The following is a 20,482-nucleotide window of genomic DNA, read 5'->3' on the forward strand; positions in this document are numbered from 1 at the left end:
AATCACAATCGATTGCGGTTAAACGATGTTTTGCTGCGACTGTTTTGGAACGGACCGATATCTCCAGTAAGCCAAAACAACGCAATAATATTTTACCTGAGCTAAATGACAGATGTTCATGTCTAAAACATCCGTTTTTCTGCGATTGAATCACTATATTGTTGCTGCGTTGCGTAGTTTGTGTACAAAATACTACGACATTTTACGGGGTGGACCCAGTGGTGTTGACTACAATATTTAAAGTTTGTAATAAACATTTTATCCTCGTTTTGTCGGACTAGACCTCATTTATTTTAGCAAAAATACGTTTTTGCAAGACTTGGCGTTCTTTTGTGCGAGGTTAAGAAGATGAGAGGAAGATCTTCATATGGAGAGAGAGACCGCGGACGGGACAGAGGGTGGGCACTCTTTTATTTTTTAAGTGTTACAGAGACATGTAATCGTGTCAGTTAACGTTACAGTGGAAGCATAGTCATATACTGAAGCAATTTAATCTTGGCTGTCAATTAACCTTAATTTTGCTACAATAATTATAGTATTTGTAATCCATACCCAAAAATCATGGTTACTACACCTTTTAAAATAATGAACCATTGATCTTTTTCACAACGGGGTGCAAAAATACCTTCAAAACATTTGCGGGGGACACAGTCTCCTTTTCCCATATGGGTAAGATATGACAACAGATGTTATTTGTTATTGGTTCAGTTTTAGTTGTTCGTACAGAGATATGGAACACTGCTCACCACTGGCAGAAAGCTCAGTTAACTTTGAGATCATATTTTTTTAACAGGCCCAGCTTTGGTTCCACCCAAGCTTTTGCACCGCCTCCCAAGAAGTTTGGGAATCCTGGAGACCGGCTCAGAAGAAAGAAATGGGACCTGGACCAGCTGCCCAAGTTTGAGAAGAACTTCTACAGTGAACACCCGGAAGTTCATTGCATGAGTCAGGTGATACCCTACCATGCCAAGCAAAGATTCTTTCAAATACTATACATCTTTCTATTATTCTGTATTCGCGATCGTGTCAAATCATTTAATATAATAATTTGTAATAACTAAGAACTATTATTTGTTATAATAAGAACTGAATTATTTTTAACAGTTTTACAATGCTTTTTGGGTCTGGTTTGGTAAAGTTTCATATGCACATATTGTTGGTAAACTGTGAAAAGATTCTTTAGCTTTTGCACTGTATGTGTCTTTTCATATCTGATAGTATGATGTTGAAGAATTTTGCAAGAGAAAAGAGATCACAGTCAGAGGCAATGGCTGCCCAAAGCCCGTCACCAGCTTCCATCAAGCTCAGTTCCCTCGTGAGTGTTTTAAATTAATTTCTGTATAAAAAAGGGTTACATACAGCAACTTTGTATATCTTAGATATACTTAGATTTATTTGTTCATGTAAATTTCTTGTGTCAAATCAGTATAATAATTTAGAATAATAGAGACAAGTAATTACTAATCAAATCAAATCAGTATTAACAAAATCTTTCTTTGCACTGCGTGGCACAGAAAGGCATCTGAAGTGGCCTTTAAATATATTAACAGGCACATGGATGCTCTCAAAACTTTACAAGCGCTCACAACCCATGTCCTCCCTCAAAATTGTACAACACAGATACAAACGCTTTGGTGACCACTTCAGCCTCTCTTAACTACTAGGTGTTCTTACAGTCATGAATGGAACGCTCCACATGCCATCAGTAAAGGGATTGTTCACCCAAACATTTAAATTATGTCATGAATTATTCACCTTCGAGTTGTTCCAAACCTGTAAACATTTATTTGTGTAGTTGAACACAGAGAAAGATATTTGGACCCCATGACTACCATAGTAGGAAAATGTTAGTCAAAAGTGCAACAGAACTGTTTGCTGTCCTACATTCTTCAAAATATATTATTTTGTTTTCAACAAAAAACAGAATTGTAAGGTAATCTTTGCCATTATGGTAGTCAATGGGGTCTAAGAACTGTATTGCTGGATATAAGCATTGTTTCAAATATCTTTCTCTGTGTTCATCAGAACATAGACATTTATACAGATTTAGAATCACTAGGAGGTGAGTAAATAATGAAATTGTAGGCACTAAACTGAGAAAATTCTGAATTTGAAGTTGCAGAAAGAGTCCTTGTTGGTGGTGACTTTAACATCCATGTAGATAACGATACCAATGCTTTAGGAATGGCTTTTAAAGACACTCATAACTCCATGGGCGTTAGACAACATGTGTCAGGATCAACTCGCCTTCGAAATCATACTTTAGATTTAATACTGTCTTACGGTATAAATGTGGACGACATAAAAATCATTCAGCAGAGCGAAGACATTTCGGATCATTATCTGGTATCATGCTTGCTTCACTGGCCTATGGCTGCAAATCAAGCTCATAGTTACAAATATGGTAGAACAATAACTTCGACTACAAAATGTGCTTTTCTTGATAATTTGCCTGAATTGTCCCAAATCTCTAGCATGAGTAATAACGTAGAAGATCTTGACTTTACCATTGAAAATTTTAACGCCACCTTCTCGGAAACGCTAAACACAGTTGCTACTCTGCGCTTAAAGAAGATAAAAAAATGACAGCCCCACACCGTGATATAATGAACAAACTCAGGCCCTAAAGAAAGCAACTTTAAGAAAACTAAATTAAAGGTATTTCGTACAGCATATGAGGATAGTTTTCGAAGCCTTTAAGCGTCTAGATCCGCCTACCTTTCATCACTAATAGAAGAAAACCTGCACAACCCTATGTTTTTATTTATTACAGTGGCTCAATAAACCAAAAATAAATTGTTAGCGACTTCTGTTTTTTATACCAGCATAGCAGTGATGAATTAATGAACTATTACACAAATAAAATCCAAGATATTAGAGAAACAAATTATAACTATGCTACCAGAAGCTAAACCAGCTGAACAAACGACTAACTACTGCGCCCCTAAAGAGAAATTGCGATTATTGTCTACCATAGATCACGATGAACTATCTAAATCAACTACATGCATGCTAGACCCTATACCTTCAAATCTACTGAAAGAGATGCTCCCAGAAATTATAGATCCTCTTTTTAGCATTATTAACTCATCTCTGACACTAGGACATGTGCCTAAAGCATAAGGTGGCTGTTAAAAGGCCCCTTGTCAAAAATCCCATCTCGACCCTGGAGAACTAGTTAACTACAGACCTATTTCGAATCAACCTTTCATATCTAAAGCTCTGGAAAAAGCAGTCTCAACTAAACTATGTTCCTTCCTCCAAAGGAATGACATCAATGAAGATTTTCAGTCTTGATTTAGAGCACATCAGTACAGAGTCTGCTTTGATCAGAGTTACAAATGATCTGTTTATGGCGTCTGACCGAGGTTGTATCTCCTTATTGGTGCTGCTAGATCTTAGTGCTGCATTGACACCATTGATCACCGCACACTCCTACATAGACAAAGGGTCTATTCCTACATTCAAAGGGAATAGCTTTGAAATGGCTTAGATCTTATTTATCCGACCATTTTCAATATGTAGCAATAAACAATGAGGTGTCACGCAAATCGCAAGTCCAGTACGGTGTACCACAGGGCTCAGTCTTAGGGCCTATGCTCTTCGCATTATACATGCTACCTCTTGGAGATATAATAAAGCGACACAGAGTTAGCTTTCCCTGTTATGCTGATGATACACAACTTTATATTTCCTTGAAGCCTCATGAAAACACAGCAATTTCATTGAATAGTGGAATGCATATTCAATATAAAAAAGTGGAAGAGTAACAATTTCTTATTACTGAACTCGGACAAAACTGAAGTGTTACTTATTGGACCGAGAACCACCATACGTGACAACCAAGAATACTGCTTAACTAGTGATGGATGTTCCATAAAACCCTCATCTTCAGCAAAGAATCAAAGAATGGTGTTTTAATCTATAGTACTCAACAAGTTGCCAACACCTGTAAAATTGTGTTTTTCCGTCTTAAAAATATATCTAAACTACATCATATGCTGTCACCATCAGATGCAGAGAAGCTAATTCATGCCTTTATAACATCAAGACTATATTACTGTAATGCACTAGTAGGTGGTTGCCCTGCACGCCTATTACAAAAGCTCGAGTTCTTACTCATACAAAAAAGTATGAGCATATTAGGCCGGTTCTGTCAACCTTTCATGGTTACCTACAAAGCATCGCATTAACTTTAAAATCTTGCTTATTGCCTATAAAGCCCTGCATGGTTTAGCTCCTAACTACTTGAGTGATTACAGTCCTTCACGTGAACTACACTCTCGGTTTCCGGGCAGTTGGGAATAACTTGAATTTCAAAATCAAGTGCAGGTGGCAGATCCTTTTCCTATCTAGCGCCTAAACTTTGGAACAGTCTTGCCCGCACTGTCAGGGATGCAGACACACTCTGTCAGTTTAAATCTAGACTAAAGACACATATTTTTAATCTTGCATACACTACACTATCGTATTATTTATCAAGCAGATGTTGAATGTTAAATAAAGACTGACACAGTCAGTCAGCCTACGAAATTTATAAAAGTAGTGTTGTAAAAGATTGCCAGCTGCCCTGACTGGTTACTTAAAAATAACACACAAAATTTATGGGGATTATGGAAGCAACGTGCACACTTAATGTAAATCTGTATTCATTTCACTTAATGCATTGATGGAAAATGTTCTTGTGTTTTAAAGAAGACGTCATGGACGTACTGTTGCAGCAGAATTTTAGGGAGCCCACTGCTATCCAGGCTCAAGGTTTTCCTCTAGCTCTCAGTGGCAGAGACATGGTGGGCATTGCTCAAACCGGCTCTGGAAAAACACTGGCTGTAAGAGACCCAGCACCTACAACTAGAGATAACAATCAACATAAATAACAAGTCTTAAGTTTACTGTACCTCATTCGCCTTTACAGTATCTCCTTCCTGGCATAGTACACATTAACCATCAACCCTACCTGGAGAGAGGTGATGGGCCCATTGTAAGTAACTGGACTACTTTCACAACAATTAGAATTATGTTGTCATAAAACTCCTATAGCATTGGTTTCTCAAACCTTCAGGAATAGCTCCAAAAGATCAAGAAGTCACTTTTTAAAGTTAGGAAATCCAGTCCACTAGGATAATTAAACAAAATGTAAGAGTTGACGAGTTTGGCCATGTATTTTTTTACGAAGAAGTGGCACTTTGTTTTGTGTTTTTTTCAGCATTATGTATTTTTCTTGAAAGCATTCTAGGAACGGGATACATCCAAAGTATTTTGTAAATTGTTTTAATTCTTCAATTAACCTGTTCCCTGTTTTGTTAAGTGTCTTGTACTGGCACCCACACGTGAATTGGCCCAGCAGGTGCAACAGGTGGCTTATGAATATGGCAAAACATCTCAGCTCAAAAGCACCTGTGTCTATGGTGGAGCGCCAAAGGGTCCACAGATCAGAGATTTAGAGAGAGGTGGGGGAGTTTACAAACACTAACAAAAATGTATTTTCTAATTGTCATGATCTTTTCTACGTGGACCTTTATAATTAGCAAATTAAAACGCTTGTGCTTAATCCTATACAGGTGTTGAAATTTGCATAGCCACACCTGGGCGTTTGATCGACTTCTTGGAGGCAGGAAAAATTAAACTGCTTCGTTGCACGTACTTGGTCCTGGATGAGGCTGATCGTATGTTGGACATGGGATTTGAACCTCAAATTCGCAAAATAGTCGAACAAATCAGAGTGAGTATTGTTTTACCTGACCACAATATCATTTTGGTAACGAGTTCATGTATTTGTACATCAAGGACATACCTTGGGCCTGACAAGTGTCAAATCTCACATCAGTTTCAGCTCTTGAAAGCAAGTTTTGGAGTTCGTGTGGAGATCAGTGTTAAACATTTCTTATATCCTGTCTGAAAAGAATGAATAGAAATAGTAACACAGAAAACCACATCTGAGTGTCTTTAAACCCTCTGATTTTTATAGGAACTGGGGAACTACTTTCTTCCACCCAAAATTCCAGTGCAGTATAACAGTTAAACAAACCTCTGTTACTATTTCCAAACCGTCACAAATTTAACTTGCAAAGTTATTAGTGAGAAATAACAAAGCAGGGTATATGTGTGAACAAATCATGGCAGTGTCCGTTATCTAAGCGTGTGATCGAGACCCTCATGTCCTGCGCTGTACATTTTTAAACCATGAGTGCTGTGAATAAATTGCTGAGCGACACTGCCAACACAGACAACTTTTAGTTTCCAAGTCCGTGTTATACCCATTATAATGGTGTATAGCCGCCACCTTGTGGCGATTTGTAGTATTTAAGTTTGTTATTCCATACATGCGCAGTGTTGATTTAGATCACAACAGTCAATGTGCAGCATCAGTTTCAATTCAGCACGCAAACAATCTTTGCCTTGGAGAAAGATACGCCCGTACGTTTATTTACTGTCTGTAAACATTCTTCTTTGTTAATATAATATTGATTCACGGAAGTTAAGTTGTGATCAATATGATGTAACAAAGTTCTATCACATGTACACCCATTTGCAGATTGCAGTGCACGCTTTTATATGTATACCAAATGTATGTGCAATTTATAATTTCATATCTTTCTTATTGTATAAAAGTTGTGCAAAAAAATGTGAAACGATTACAGAAGTAAACATTCTGGAAAAGATAAACTGCTTTGTGTGTGTATTAGCTAGCTGTCTAGCTTCTTCAGTGTGACGCAGTTGTGAGAACAGCATAGTCCAAGTGACTGAGTGATACAAACAGTCAGTGAAGCGCATCTGTATAAAATTTTTAATCATTGACTCCAATCGAGAATCGGATAGAATCGAGAGCTTGTGAATCAGAATCGAATCGGAATATCAGAGTCGATACACAGCCCTAGTTCTCAGTGAATCAGATTCAAAACCAGACAGAAATGTTGTATAAATGTATAACATCAAATACCACCAAGACATTTTTATTGAACTGTTTCTGGTACATTTAGACCCCAAACTAGAAAGAAGTTATTCTGAATTGCTGTTCTTTAAGGTGAATGATTTCAATTTGCAGCTGTTTTTTTTCAGCCTGATAGACAGACACTGATGTGGAGTGCAACCTGGCCTAAAGAGGTGCGTCAGTTGGCTGAAGATTTTCTTCGCGACTATGTACAGATTAACATAGGCGGTCTAGAACTGAGCGCAAACCACAACATCCTGCAGATAGTGGACGTCTGCATGGAAAATGAAAAAGATAACAAGTGAGCTGTTTTTTCCATAGTCTCATCTCCAATGTGTATTTGAATATGAATTTATTGGTATTGACAGGTTGATGATATTAAGCCTTTTTTTACAGTGTCTGTGCATTATTAATTACAATAGTTATGAATACTGTTGCAATATTTTATGCAAGCACAGTGTGGTGTAGGTTCTGCAGTGGTCTGTTTTCGGTAGTTTGTGTTGGTGTGTCTAGGTCAATACACAGTCCAATGAGCTTTTTTGTCACCATGGGTAATATGGCTGGGTATAGCCTTCCTCTCCGTATGAAACACAAAACAAGACATTTCACAAATGGTTTTAATGTTGTAAAATTGTAAATAAGTAATGTGTACATTACGTACATCAGTAAATAACCCCCCAAAATTTACACTTCCATTAAATTGCAGGTTCAAGCTAACGATTAGTAAATCTGGTCCTCAAAAACGTAAAATGTGGTCATATTGATTTAAAAGAACTGTACCGCTTTTACTGTGTATTAAGACCTAAAGAGTAGCTTCTTATTATATAAAGATCTGTGTTCCCAGGTTGATTCATTTAATGGAGGAAATCATGGCTGAAAAGGAGAATAAAACCATAATTTTTGTTGAGACAAAAAAACGTTGTGATGAACTAACTCGCAGGATACGAAGAGATGGGTGAGTCAAATCTGCATGTATATGTAGACCTATGTGAATGTGATTGGTTAAAGTTTTCGTGATCAAGTTTGTAATTCAAATAATCTTAAATCGATGTTAAGATATATTTCTGTTGTAATGTGTGTTCTGACTTCATAAAGGTGGCCTGCAATGTGCATCCATGGTGACAAGAGCCAGCCAGAGAGAGACTGGGTACTATCAGGTAAACCTTTACAGGTACACGTCTTATCGATAGCTTACATGGTATTGTTTGATAAATCATAGTGTGTTGTGTGTGTTTCCAGAGTTTCGCAGTGGAAAAGCGCCTATTCTGATCGCAACTGATGTTGCTTCACGGGGACTGGGTAGGTTCTTATATTTTTTACATTTAATGCAGTGAAAAATTAATGTTAAAAAGTTAATAGTTAAATACGTTTAAAGTAACATTAGGCAAACAAAAACATGACATTAAGTGGTTATAATGATTGAATACATGCACTAAAAACATTCTAAAATAATGTAACTGTGTTGTTGAATTTATAGTGCCAAGGCAAAAGCAGTGTAGCCAGAATCAGGAATTATTAATCACTCTCATAGGCCTTTGAACCAGTGAATCAGTTTTATAGAAATAAAAGCCATTTGCTCATCCTCATACCATATGGTGAAAGGATGTCATATACGTACACCTACTGTAGGGTGCCATGAGGGTGTGTCAATTTTGGGTGAACTATAAATCAATCCTAAATTTATTTATCAGCCTTAATCCCTCTTTTCATTCTATTAGTCAACCAGAATCACTTAAAAGTAACCAGAAGCTTACAGACTTGAGACTTACAGCTTAATGTCTCATTTTTTATGTAGAGAGAAGAAAAAGGTTGTATGGCTTTAATGCATGTAAGATATTTACAATGTATGTGTATGCTTTTTTGATATAGACTACCAAATGCCGTTGTTACTGCCTAGTGTGATCCATGTTGCTTTAGGGGGAAACCTGCACATGTTATGATGTATTATTTTGATGTAAAGGGCATGTAATATGGGCTAATGTTTACACAACAAAATGTTGCACAATAGCATACATGCATACTTGTAAGACTCTTGAAAGTCTTGAAAACAACTACTAGTAAAACATTATAGAAAATATACAGTTTTTAGGGATTCCTCTCTCATCATGAAATCATAATTTTCTTATAATAATTTGTTACAGCAAACTGACTTTGTCATGATACCTGGAGGCCATACCATAGAGGGTTACCTTTCTCCAAGCTTTTAAAATGCTGGGTTGTTTCAACCCATGGTTGGGTCCAATATGGACAAACCCAACCGTTGGGTTAAATTAAACTAGAAAGTTCTGTTTTTTACCCAGTCAAGGGTTGAAACAACCCAGAATGTATTGTAATGCAGGGTATTTTTGCTGAGGTGATTAATATTGGTGCTGTTAGGCAGAAACCTCTTATCTCCAAGCTACTTTTCAGGAAATGGAAAAACGCAAATCGGTTTCATCAAAATTGATATTGTGCCTTTAAATTGCCAGACATTCGCATGTGTCATTAGATTAATAACATTTTACTAAAAAGATATACGGTTCAGATGGATTTAGGAGGTTTTTGACCAGCAAATGTAGGCCATTTGTGTTTTGACATCATTAAAAAAACATCATCTGAGGCAGTAAGTGCAACAAAACACTTAACATAATTCATTGCATTAGAACCGTGATATTGAAAGACACCGCAGAAGTCCAACATATTTACAGCGTTATCCTTCCACAGAAAATTGTTATATGAGAACGATTTTCATGTGTAGTACTTTAGGCCGTTTTAAAAGTACTAGTGCAAAAAGTACTAGTTTATCGTTTTACGTTTTTTTAAACGCACAGGTTATGTTTATTAAATTTATGTTGGCACTTCTGGTTATTCTGTCATTTTATGCTTAACACTTATAAAAGGTACACATAGGATATTTAACACTGACAGTATTGACTGTGATTTAACAACAAATGCTAAACTAAAACACTCTTCGAATTTTTATATAAAATAATACATATAGCTGTAAGTGGCAATTTTTGGGGTTCAAGCAGGTTCAGACAAATTGGGAAAAGTTCCTCAAGTGTAAGATTTTACAGAAAAGACGTTGTGAATGATTTGGATAGTTGTTTAAAGGGTTTCTCAAGTTTGATGCTTACAAGATTCAGAATAATGTGTCTTTATTTGCCCCACCCAATGTTATGTTGGCTCATATGTTAAACAACTATCTTATGTAAGAACTTTTTGTCTGATACAGTGCACGATACAGTACACTCCATATTGTATGCAAATCACACAAAAGGCCCAGTAATAGTGTTATTAAAATAGTAGGTTTTTCAGAACTTAAGAGGGACTGGATTTATAAAACAGGTTCTGGACACCACAACAAAATGGTTGACAATACCAATGGTTGACAGTGCCCAATACCAAAAAACACCACATCAAAATGTTATGCTGTTGGTGTGCTTGACCCCATTATTGCTTCTTGTAGCTGTAATTTTGCCTTTTTATATTTTTGTCAGGTTTTCTTGTGCTTTTTTAATTAGATGTGGTAACATGGAGAGGAAAAATAAATCATGCTAGGTTATGCCAGTGTCTTACACTATGATTCTTCTTTTTCCCCTTCAGGATTTTTGACTTCCTAACTGGCAACCCAGGCATGCTGTGCTAATTTTGTACAGCGCCCTCCCTCTGCCATGTAACCAGAGCTCTATGACAAAGTAGCATAGGGCTTGATATGGATAGACCCATCGGCTGCTCCCCTGCTCCTCTACCCTAAGAGGAAAAAACTTATTTTTCGAGTTTTAAGGGGGAGCAGTATCAATTAAGCTAACATTTTGGCCTGAAATGTGGATGCAGTCAGTTGAACGTAAAAACTCAAGTGAGAGAGAGCCAGGGCATCCCCACAAGGAACAATAAAGATAAACAGTTAGAAGTGCTGGATACAGTCCGGTCCGGTTTGTGGAGGCCCTGCAACCCAGCGTGAGAGAGAGAACTGGGGCAGAGCCGGTTCAGCTCCCGTCTGGCGTTGCTGGGACAGGGCCGAGGGTGAAGGGGAGGGCTTCTCAGCGCGTGAGCCCACATTAACCTCTTCCTCTTGGGCCGCTCCACTGGACGCAGGACTGATCCCAGCTAAGAGTAACCTAATCTAGGGTAAGTACATTGCCATGCCCTAGCTGCTGCCCTATTCAAAAATACTATTTCCGTAGATTGGCAAATGTCAATTTAAGGGGTTATGACATTTTTTTTCTATTGGTTCATTCTTATTTGAAGAATACAATTTTGTCACTGAGTTTATTGTTTTCATTTTAAGTTTGCTTAATGCTTTCATTATGTTGAAATCCTTGCAACGTTTTTCATAAGTAGAATGGTGTGGGTTTCCAAAGCCAGTAAAGCATTGATGTTGGTGAGTTAAATGCTAAATCGGCATCTCAATCAAATATTTATAACGGTAAAGTTTTGAATTCTTTTTAGTTCTGAAACTAAAAAGTGTTTTTTCATGTCATGACCCCTTTAATCATGATTGAACTTGTATGGTAAGTGCTCTGGAATTTTTGTTTATTATTATATACAGTATGACCGGTTTTTTTTCACATTTTGATACTTTTGGATGTTTAGCTTGAGTTTACATTTGCCATGCTGAATTAAATAGGCTCTGGATTTATTGGCCCACATCGGCCCGCCACCATTTCTGTCAAGGGGGCGGGTGGGGATGTTTTCTGCAGGCATTAGTCTCTTTTACAATATATATTTATTTTGTCTTAAGAACCGTTTCATGGATCAGGGCCCAGGACCTTGAATTCATTACATCTGGACTGCAAGACAAAAATTTACCATTGCATTTAAAGGTTTAAAATAAGAAGCGCTTTAGCACAGCAGAGCTGTACATAACATATCCTTATCTTGCGGCAAACATGCTTTGTTTAAGCCACTTCTACTCTGTGCATGCTGCTGCTCTTTTGCTTTCAGTAGCAGCCAATGCACTTGATCAGAGCAGTATGTGTACCTGGTCACCTCGGTTGTGGCGTGGATATCCTGTCAAGGGAAGGAATTTCCAACAGGAAGTAGGGTCTTGCACGTTTGGTTCTGAGCAACATCCCAACAGAGCTGGAGTCTGTCATACTGATGGCCCCGGACTGGTTCTGCCTTTAACCCTCCAACCCTAATCAAACTCACCTATTCCTTTTCAAGTAATCCTGTTGTGTTTGGAAACTAAACTGGCTCCAGGAGCAGGATGGAGTATCCCTGATGTAGACCATAGAGCCTGCATTGCATTTCTCCACCAGGTCTGATACCCTGACCTTATATAAAAAATTGATTTATTGGATCTGATGGATTCTAGGGCCAGCTAGCGGCTTGAATTTACCCTGATGCCAGTCCGCTGCATTAAAATGAAAACCATCAACATGAATGAAATCAACTATCATACAGTATGTTTTGTGTTAACACTATTGATGTTTGGTATGATCAGTTTCTGTCACCGGTAAAATTGTCTTACACACTCACAATAGTAGAGCAAGTCTACTATTACTGCACAGAAAAGCAACAGTCGATATCTGGTGTGGCCTTCATCTGTGCATGTCCTTATGGACTACACCAGCTTCAAACCTTCTTGCTGTGATGCATTAACAGTACAAGTCCCTGTCAATTTCTGGGGGAATGCTCCTGCATAACTTTTATTTATTTTTTAATGTTCTGTGTAGCAAGCGTTGGCTCTCAGCCTTTGGTTGAAAGATGGCCGGGCCTGTAAAATCCTTGAAATTGTGCTAATCTAGGACACGGGGTTTAAAGTTTCAGTTGCTGTTTTAGTAAACTAGTTAACGCAAAGCAAAAGGTCCAATCAGTTTCCTCTCCTTTCGCTCTTTAATTTGTATTTCTTTTTGCTCCGCCTCTATATCGCTGCACCATGAAGATGTGGAAGATGTTAAGTTTGTCATCAACTATGACTATCCAAATTCATCAGAGGATTATGTTCATCGCATTGGGCGCACTGCCCGCAGTACTAACAAAGGCACAGCCTACACCTTTTTCACGCCTGGAAACCTGCGGCAGGCTCGAGATCTGGTGCGGGTTCTAGAGGAGGCCAGGCAAGCCATCAACCCCAAACTACTGCAGCTGGTGGACACGAGACGTGGGAGTGGAGGTAAGAGCTTTATGATCATCTGTAGCCATAATGCACCTCATCTTTAGGTTCAAGATTTGCAGAGGGGGTCAGAGATATGGCTGTATTATTATTTCAACACCAATAATTCAGTAAACTGAATGTAAGGTTACATGAAAGTAAATACACAACTTTGTTTCATTCATAGGTGGACGGACACGTTACCGCAACAGCAACTCAAGCAACCCCAACTTAATGTACCAGGATGAATGCGATCTTCGCATGCGCTCTGCACCCCGTGGCAACAAGGAAAGGCGCAAAAACAGCTTTGTCCATGATGGGTGGTCAGGTGGAAGCAGACGCAATGACCGCTCATCCTCTTCCAGAGACCTCACCAGAGATGGGCGAAACAACTACAACTCAGGATCTTCCTACAGCAACAGAGGAAGGGGGCAGTATGATTCCAGAGGGGGCAGCTCACAGTCAGGCTGCCCTAGTAGTGGAAGAGGACAAGATAAACCTGGACCCCCTCCGGAAACGTTTGTACAGCCTCCTCCTCTTCAGCATGGACCAGGTCCACAACCATTGATGGCACAGCAGTTCCCTCCACTGCCACAACCCATGATGGGTTTCATTGGCCCTGGGCAATATCCATTTGCCCCCCCCTGCCACCATCTTCCAATGTCCAAAAATAACATTGCTGTCTTTACAAAATTGATTTTGGAACAATAACCTTGTTTTCTATAATATGAGCTGTTGAAAAGTAGTCGCTCAATATATCCTGTACTCTTTTGTTCACTGTTGCTTGAGGTAGTTAAGCATGGCTTGACAGTTTATCAAGCTATAGGTCTAGAGCGATAAATACTTCTCATCCAATCATTTTATCTTTATTCGTCACATCAATAATCTATTGATATGATTGTTTTCTAGACAATAATCTAGACAATACGTTGTGAATATAAATGCTTAAAAATGTTAATGTGTTACATTCAATAAACACAAGGGGAATTAGAAATTGTGTATTATGTGATAGTAACTCTTCTAGCATTTAGTTTGAAGTACCGGTAATGGTGCGAGCTGAATATTTTCAAAGTTGGCACTGTCATCAATGTGTTATACACTTACTTTCTAACACATATTTTAAGCAGTGACAGTCAAATCTGTCGCTTACAATGTGCGGACCACTGCTAATAAAAGAAAAGTAAGATTGAAAATGTAAACCCCAGAGAAAAAGAATAACTTTATTTAATTTAAATACATATTTGCACTACTTTCACTTCTCTATATGTTTAGACTGTTTTTGGATAATGTACAGCTGCAACACTGATATCAATTACACGTTGTCAAGTGAAAAACAATTGTAGGATTACTTTTTGGAATGCAAAAAAGGTTTTTATAGACCTTAAGCTGTTTAAGAGCAACACAAGTGTCCGATACCCCAAATTGGTCAATTTTCAAAAAATTGCTCAGTATGGGGCATATGGGAAACACTACCAAAATGCCATTTTGCTAATTGTCGAACATCATTTAGGGGTAGCAAGGGTAAAATAATTTCTAGAACAGTTTCTAGATAGAAAAAAAGAAATGAAGATGACATTAAGTGTGGATCCCGAGAAAACTCATCCAAAACCAAACAAAGTGTGAAACGACAGAAAAAAACTAAATCTATATTCACAAGCATGAAAAAAATAATTTTCTGATTAGGCACGTATGGTACATTTCAACAAGACTTCCGGGTAGACGTTCAAGAGAGACAGTGCATTATAATAAACGATAAAAGGGGCTGTTTAAGTGTAATATTTATCATTTCAATTTGGATTTATTGCTAAGAAATTGATTTTCTTAGTTTGGTAATTACTATCAAAACCACGTGCAGACTGACAATACAATAAATCAAAAAGAGCAAGAGAAAGTGCAAAGTGAAAGAAAGTGAAAAAAGTATTAATCAACATCTGAAAATGAAAAAAATAAATGAATGGAGAAAGTTAATAGGCATGAAACCATCATTAAATCTGTCTAAAACCTTCACTTCATTATATATTCTTAAAGAAATAACATAAATGATAAGAAAACCCTTCTCTCTAAAGGCAAACACACAATGCTTTCACAAAAAGGCTTCACAGATAAGAAAACAAATGCACAGATGAATCAGTGTCGAGTCTGGTTGTTAACTGCCATGGGGTGGCAGACAGGTCACTAGCAGGAAAGCAGTTTTTTTCTTCTAAAGGTTCATCCAAGACTCTTGTGGAGGGAATTGCTCTACGTCGCCACTCTCGTCGTGTGATTCTTCTCCTAAGTCAAATGTCAGTTTGTATCGCAACCGGACCTTCTCCTAAAAACAAAATATCATTATGAACATTGATAATTTAGCAAAAAAAAGCCAGTTAGTCCTGAACGTTGAGTTTTGTTTACCTTGTGAGGGTTGGCTAACAGAAGAACTTGTGTAATGGCAGCAGGGGGCAGTAAAGGATTGAAGGCCGTTAAATCTGATCCTGATGGTGGCTGGAGCTTCACTCTCATTGTCTGCAAGCACACATGCAATAAAGCCTCCGTAAAAGATGAAACAGAGATTCGCAAAGAAGGCAAAGATGCTGGAGTTACCTTAGGAACAGCAGCCTGGAATCGTATGTTTGTGATGGGCACGGGGGCAGAGGACAACATAGAGATGATCACCACCAAAACATCCGACCGAGGTGACGGAGAGCTTCTTGCAAAATGGAACAAAACCCGTAGGCTGTGTTTATCAAAGATTGTCAAAGGCAACATGCTACCTGTGAGGTCACAGAAAGAAAACAAAGAATTGAAACATGATCATGATCTGAAGAAAGAAAAACTAGCTCAAAATGTGTGTAGAGATTACAAATTTAATCCATGAAAGGTATTATTTAACATACAATCAGCACAACTGAAGGACGTTGGTTATTCTTACTGGGTTTAATCGTTTCCAGGGGAACAGTCAAATTTGCTAGTAAGTCATCCTGAGGGGTAGAGGCTGTAGTGATGCCTGCTATGGGCTGCAAATTCAGAAGAGCTCCCGGCTCAGAGGAGTAAGTCAGCTCTGGGCTGGGAGTGGTTGTAGACTTGATCTGAAGGTCTCGAAGTGTGGGTTTAGTATGAGGCTGAAATTTGTCCCTGATGATAAATGAACAAGTTCACATTTAATTTATATATTAATATATTATTAACTAGTAAATCTGAACACACCAAACAGCAGTTAGCCAATGTTGATCTGCACTATTGATTCTAGTCTGACCCGGTCAGGTTTAATTAAACCTGGTTAAAGGGATAGTTCAGCCGAAAATGAATTTTTTTTTCATTTACTCATTTGTCTCTTCTTCATGTACTTTCTATATGACTTTAGGCAGTGTTCAGACTTGACAAGAAAAAGTTGACAAAAGCACCTTTTTAGTAAAAAAACGAATAGGTTTAGTTACAAATAGGAACCGAACGCCATGATTTCGGAAGCAGCGCCTGTGCACGAAGGCAGCCCCGAGAAACAGAACGGAAGTCTATTTGAATTATAAACAGAGAGCGTCTTTGCAATAACTAATCACTAATAACTACAATACTAAGTTCTTGCTAAAAATGCAATCAGAAGTTGTTGAATATTATACAAAACTATGCTCCAACGGGCTATCGGCCGCCATTTAACTTTTTTCGAGCTTGAGCCTTCTCGACCAATCATGTTCCTCGCATGTTGTCATGGAATCGATGGGTCTCTGTCATTGGTTAGGTGTGAAAAAGGAGCTTGACGTAGGGCGTTTATTTCAGAAAAGTTAAACTTTTTTCAATTTAAAATGCAATCTGAGCTGCAGAAAAAGACGCCGGCGCTGGCATTTAAAAAAGCGCTTATGCCGTTTTTCGAAAACACAGTTTACTCCATAGGATTACAACGTAAAATAGACGCTAGCAGCTTCAAAAAGAAGTCAAGTCTGAACACGGCCTTATTCTGCAGAAGACAAAAGATGATATTTTGAAGAACATTGATACTTAAACAACATTGACCCAATGACCTTCCACTGTATGGATACAAAACCACTGTGACATTTCCCAAAATATCTTCTTCTGTGTTCCACAGAAGAAAGACCAATATAAAGGTTTTTAACAACATAGGGTGAATAAATAATGTCAGTTTTTATATTTGGGTGAACTATGTAATGTAAACCGGGTTTCATTGTTCTAGTTCTTTGATATAGTTTTTTTGTGTCACACAGCCTTAAAGGCATAGATTGGATAGCTCAACTAGTTATACATTTACCATTTCACCTGAAGACTCTCTGGGGGTAAAGACTGCTGCAGCAGGGTCTTACCCAACAGGTCTAAATCATCTAAGGCGTTAATGGATGTTTTAGCGGCACATGCCACTGCTGTTGCTGGGACCGGTGGAACAGGTGTGTTCACAGACTCTGATGACTGAAAAAATGTAACATGTTACTGTGGGCAGAGACAACTGCGCAAATCTTAAACAGACATGCTCTACATCGCAGAAGACAAAAATCTGGCCCATGAAATGCCTACCTGAAATGTATTCCATGTCATGTTGTCTCCAGATTGAGAAGGTGCCAAATTAGAATTCATCTCAGTCAAGCCTAACAGAGGAACAAATGAACATGTGCATGGACTTCCTGTTAAAAATACCATCATAGGAAGGGCTCGGCTAACATATACCTTAAAATATCAACTGCAAATTATTATTTGCACTATCTAGGATTACTAAAATCATATAGCTGGCAAGTGGCAAGACTCACAATTAAATAACATATTTCTGACCAACAATGAAATAATATCAATAACTTTTGTTTCTTAGCAGTTGTGCTAAAAACGCCGCTTTATGGATACCTTGTGTTTTCTGCCATGTTATTTCATGACATCCTTGATTTAAAAACGTATACAGGTCAAGGTTAATTTGTTGCAAACGTCCCATAGAAATCGGTCTTAGTTTCAGTAATTCATTTAAGCTCTCACCGAGGGACATGAGCTCATCATCCAGCAGGCTGGCGGCCATCTCCTGTGAATGTAACGTCTGAGAGGGAAATTCAGTAAAAGCCTGAGCCGAAGGTGAAGTGTCCAATCCAGTTAGGTCCAACAGAGCGTTACTGCTGCCTTTCAACACAAAGATTATGAAAACGCACTTTAGAAACCAGTTAGCCTAAACAATAACCATTAATGAGCGCTCCAATTCACAGGAACATAAACACAGCAACTGCGCTCGGATCAGCATCGACTTAATAATAAGAAAAATGTCTACAGGTCTGAAAACATCAATACATTTAAATGGGGAATGTATTGCGGTGCTGTACCTGATAATCTGGCTGTGCTGCTGGTGTCTCCATTCACCTCCTCCCCCTTTACCAGCTGCCTGTACAGGTTAATCACCTGCGTTAGACTGTCATTTGCCTGCAAGATCTCCGCTACAAACACACATCCAACACAGTATCAGCACATTAGCCTCTTCATGTTAAAAAGCTAAAAGGCTGTATCTGTAAAATTACTTGACTTACTTAATTGACTTACCAAGAGCTTCATCATTGTCCTCAGTATCACTGGCCAGTCTGAACAGAGTGGGTCTCATCTTCTCACAGCGCTGGTACATATCCTACAACACAACAAGTGGTTAAAACATACACAAAACATAAAAATTATCATATGTCAGCCGCAGAATTTTCTTTTCTACATTTACTATTTAAAGGTATGTGTTTCATTAAAATCATAATTTTTGTTTCATTCTGTGAACTACTAACTCTTTCCCCGCCATTGACCAGAGTCATTTGAAATCCAACGGTTTCACCGCTAAAGATGAGTTATTACGGCAGTCGGTGTTTGTACTGTTGTAAAGCAAGTGGTGCTGTTAAACATCTTTGGAAAGAACCTATATATCTGTTTTTGGGGTAAATATTGTATCTATTTTTAATAATAATCTTTTATCTAATCTGGACGGAGTCTTTGACAAAAAAAGCGAATTATCTCAGCTGTTTAAATCACGGTTTCTTTTGTTTAATAGCAGAGACTCTAGTCTGTACTTTCCTTTGATATGTTATTTGTTCATATATATTCATTACAGAAAATGTACTGTGAGTGGAAAAATGCTGGCGCTGACTGAAAAACTAAAAAGAGGCTGGCGGGGAAAGAGCTTAACATATTTCTCCCAAATTTCAAATAAAAATATTGTTTCTATTTGCATTATTTTCAGAAAAGGAAAACTGGAGAAACGGGTCAAAAGAACTGAAAACATGCTCTGTATATTTTCAGACCTCGAATACTGCAAAGACAACAAGTTCCTATTTGAGCTTTTAAGCAATACAACAGAAATATTTGTATATTATGAAAAGTCAAATAAATGTATGATCACATCACACATAAAAACACAATTTTCATGTGTCTTGTCATGCTTGTCAGTCTTTCACATTAATGTTGAATGACTCCTGAGGTTTAATTCTGCTGAAATTTAACAGACACTGGCTCGGAATCAGACCATGTGAGCAGAGCAGAGTGGGCTCATTTTAAAAGGAGCGAGGAGCTGACTTTTAAAAAGTTGGAACGTCGTGATATTCACTCGCTCCAAGTGTGCTTCACTACCGCTCCATCACAAGTACAATTCATGTCAACAGACCATAATATAACTGATTTTTAACAAGAATTCACATTTTAAATATGTTTTGCTAGCTTGATACAATATGGATGACTCAAATAAGAAACAATGTGGAGCTGGGGCGGGGAAGCAAAGCATTACTGAATGCATGGAGGGAAAATTGCTGCCGCTCCACACCACTCACACACTCTGACCGGAATGGACGAAATACATCTAGAAATAATGATTAAATGAAGATTTGGATTGGTTTTCATCGGCTGTATATTGGGATCAAAATCTAATTCAATGACAATCAGTGCCTTATTTTTGCCATTTCTTTGTATTATTTTTTACCTCAAAATGCCAAAATGTCTTTGCATGGGACTTTGACTGTGTTTAGTGTTAGTGTTTATATTAATATGAATGTGTATGATTTACAGACCTTTATGAGCTCCTCATTGCTATGTGAGCCTGTATCTTTGTTGTAATCTCCCAGTAACTGTGTGAGAAGCATTACACTTTCCTTAACCTCCTTTATAGCATTCACCCTCTTTGACACCTTCTCCATACGCTTCTGATCCTAAAAACACACAAATATTATCGGAGTTTGTTTAGTGAAGAAACAAAATATCAGCCAAACGATAAGAAACAACTAAAGCAACTAACCTAATCCGATAGCTAAGACACAGTGAGACACTTTTCTACTCACCTCCTGAACCATCTCCTTGATAAGTTTGTTTGCTGCCCGTAGGTCTTCGGGGTGGGTGCTATTCAGGAGACGAGACAATGTCTATAGAATCAGACAAAGAAGGTAAGAGGGAAAAAGAAGAAGAGAAAAGGTAAATGGTACATATATACACATGCTAGATGAAAATTATTTCATTGTTCTTTTTTGGTCACAGAGTACTTTTCCACCATTGCACCG

General features: G+C 38.0%; 2 protein-coding genes across 3 annotated transcripts in view; one reads left to right on the top strand and one right to left on the bottom strand.

The window, feature by feature from the left end:
- ddx17 (DEAD-box helicase 17) lies at positions 1 to 14,213 on the top strand. Of its 2 annotated transcripts, none has more exons than XM_079460574.1 (13): positions 1 to 398; positions 794 to 950; positions 1,219 to 1,315; positions 4,696 to 4,829; positions 4,916 to 4,981; positions 5,309 to 5,450; positions 5,562 to 5,722; positions 7,060 to 7,232; positions 7,776 to 7,886; positions 8,027 to 8,088; positions 8,171 to 8,230; positions 12,801 to 13,031; positions 13,198 to 14,213. In XM_079460574.1, exons 1-13 carry the CDS (start codon positions 349 to 351, stop codon positions 13,719 to 13,721), a joined length of 1,968 nt encoding a protein of 655 aa, XP_079316700.1. In that variant the 5' UTR covers positions 1 to 348; the 3' UTR covers positions 13,722 to 14,213. The 2 variants fall into 2 exon arrangements, with proteins under 2 accessions (XP_079316700.1, XP_079316701.1); XM_079460575.1 differs by having other exon boundaries at positions 121 to 398; positions 4,699 to 4,829.
- gga1 (golgi-associated, gamma adaptin ear containing, ARF binding protein 1) overlaps positions 14,213 to 20,482 on the bottom strand; it is a 16,633-nt gene continuing 10,363 nt past the window's right edge. Inside the window, exons 7-17 of the mRNA XM_079460576.1 lie at positions 20,267 to 20,347; positions 20,000 to 20,137; positions 18,504 to 18,585; positions 18,290 to 18,400; positions 17,955 to 18,092; positions 17,508 to 17,578; positions 17,248 to 17,402; positions 15,919 to 16,121; positions 15,591 to 15,760; positions 15,402 to 15,512; positions 14,213 to 15,321 (exon numbers count right to left, since the gene is read on the bottom strand). Of these exons, the coding sequence (XP_079316702.1) occupies positions 15,211 to 15,321; positions 15,402 to 15,512; positions 15,591 to 15,760; positions 15,919 to 16,121; positions 17,248 to 17,402; positions 17,508 to 17,578; positions 17,955 to 18,092; positions 18,290 to 18,400; positions 18,504 to 18,585; positions 20,000 to 20,137; positions 20,267 to 20,347 (1,371 nt within the window). The 3' untranslated portion in view covers positions 14,213 to 15,210. The remainder of the gene's footprint in view (positions 15,322 to 15,401; positions 15,513 to 15,590; positions 15,761 to 15,918; positions 16,122 to 17,247; positions 17,403 to 17,507; positions 17,579 to 17,954; positions 18,093 to 18,289; positions 18,401 to 18,503; positions 18,586 to 19,999; positions 20,138 to 20,266; positions 20,348 to 20,482) is intronic.

Source organism: Barbatula barbatula (assembly GCF_947034865.1).
Source record: "Barbatula barbatula genome assembly, chromosome: 7".
NCBI classification, from domain to species: domain Eukaryota; kingdom Metazoa; phylum Chordata; class Actinopteri; order Cypriniformes; family Nemacheilidae; genus Barbatula; species Barbatula barbatula.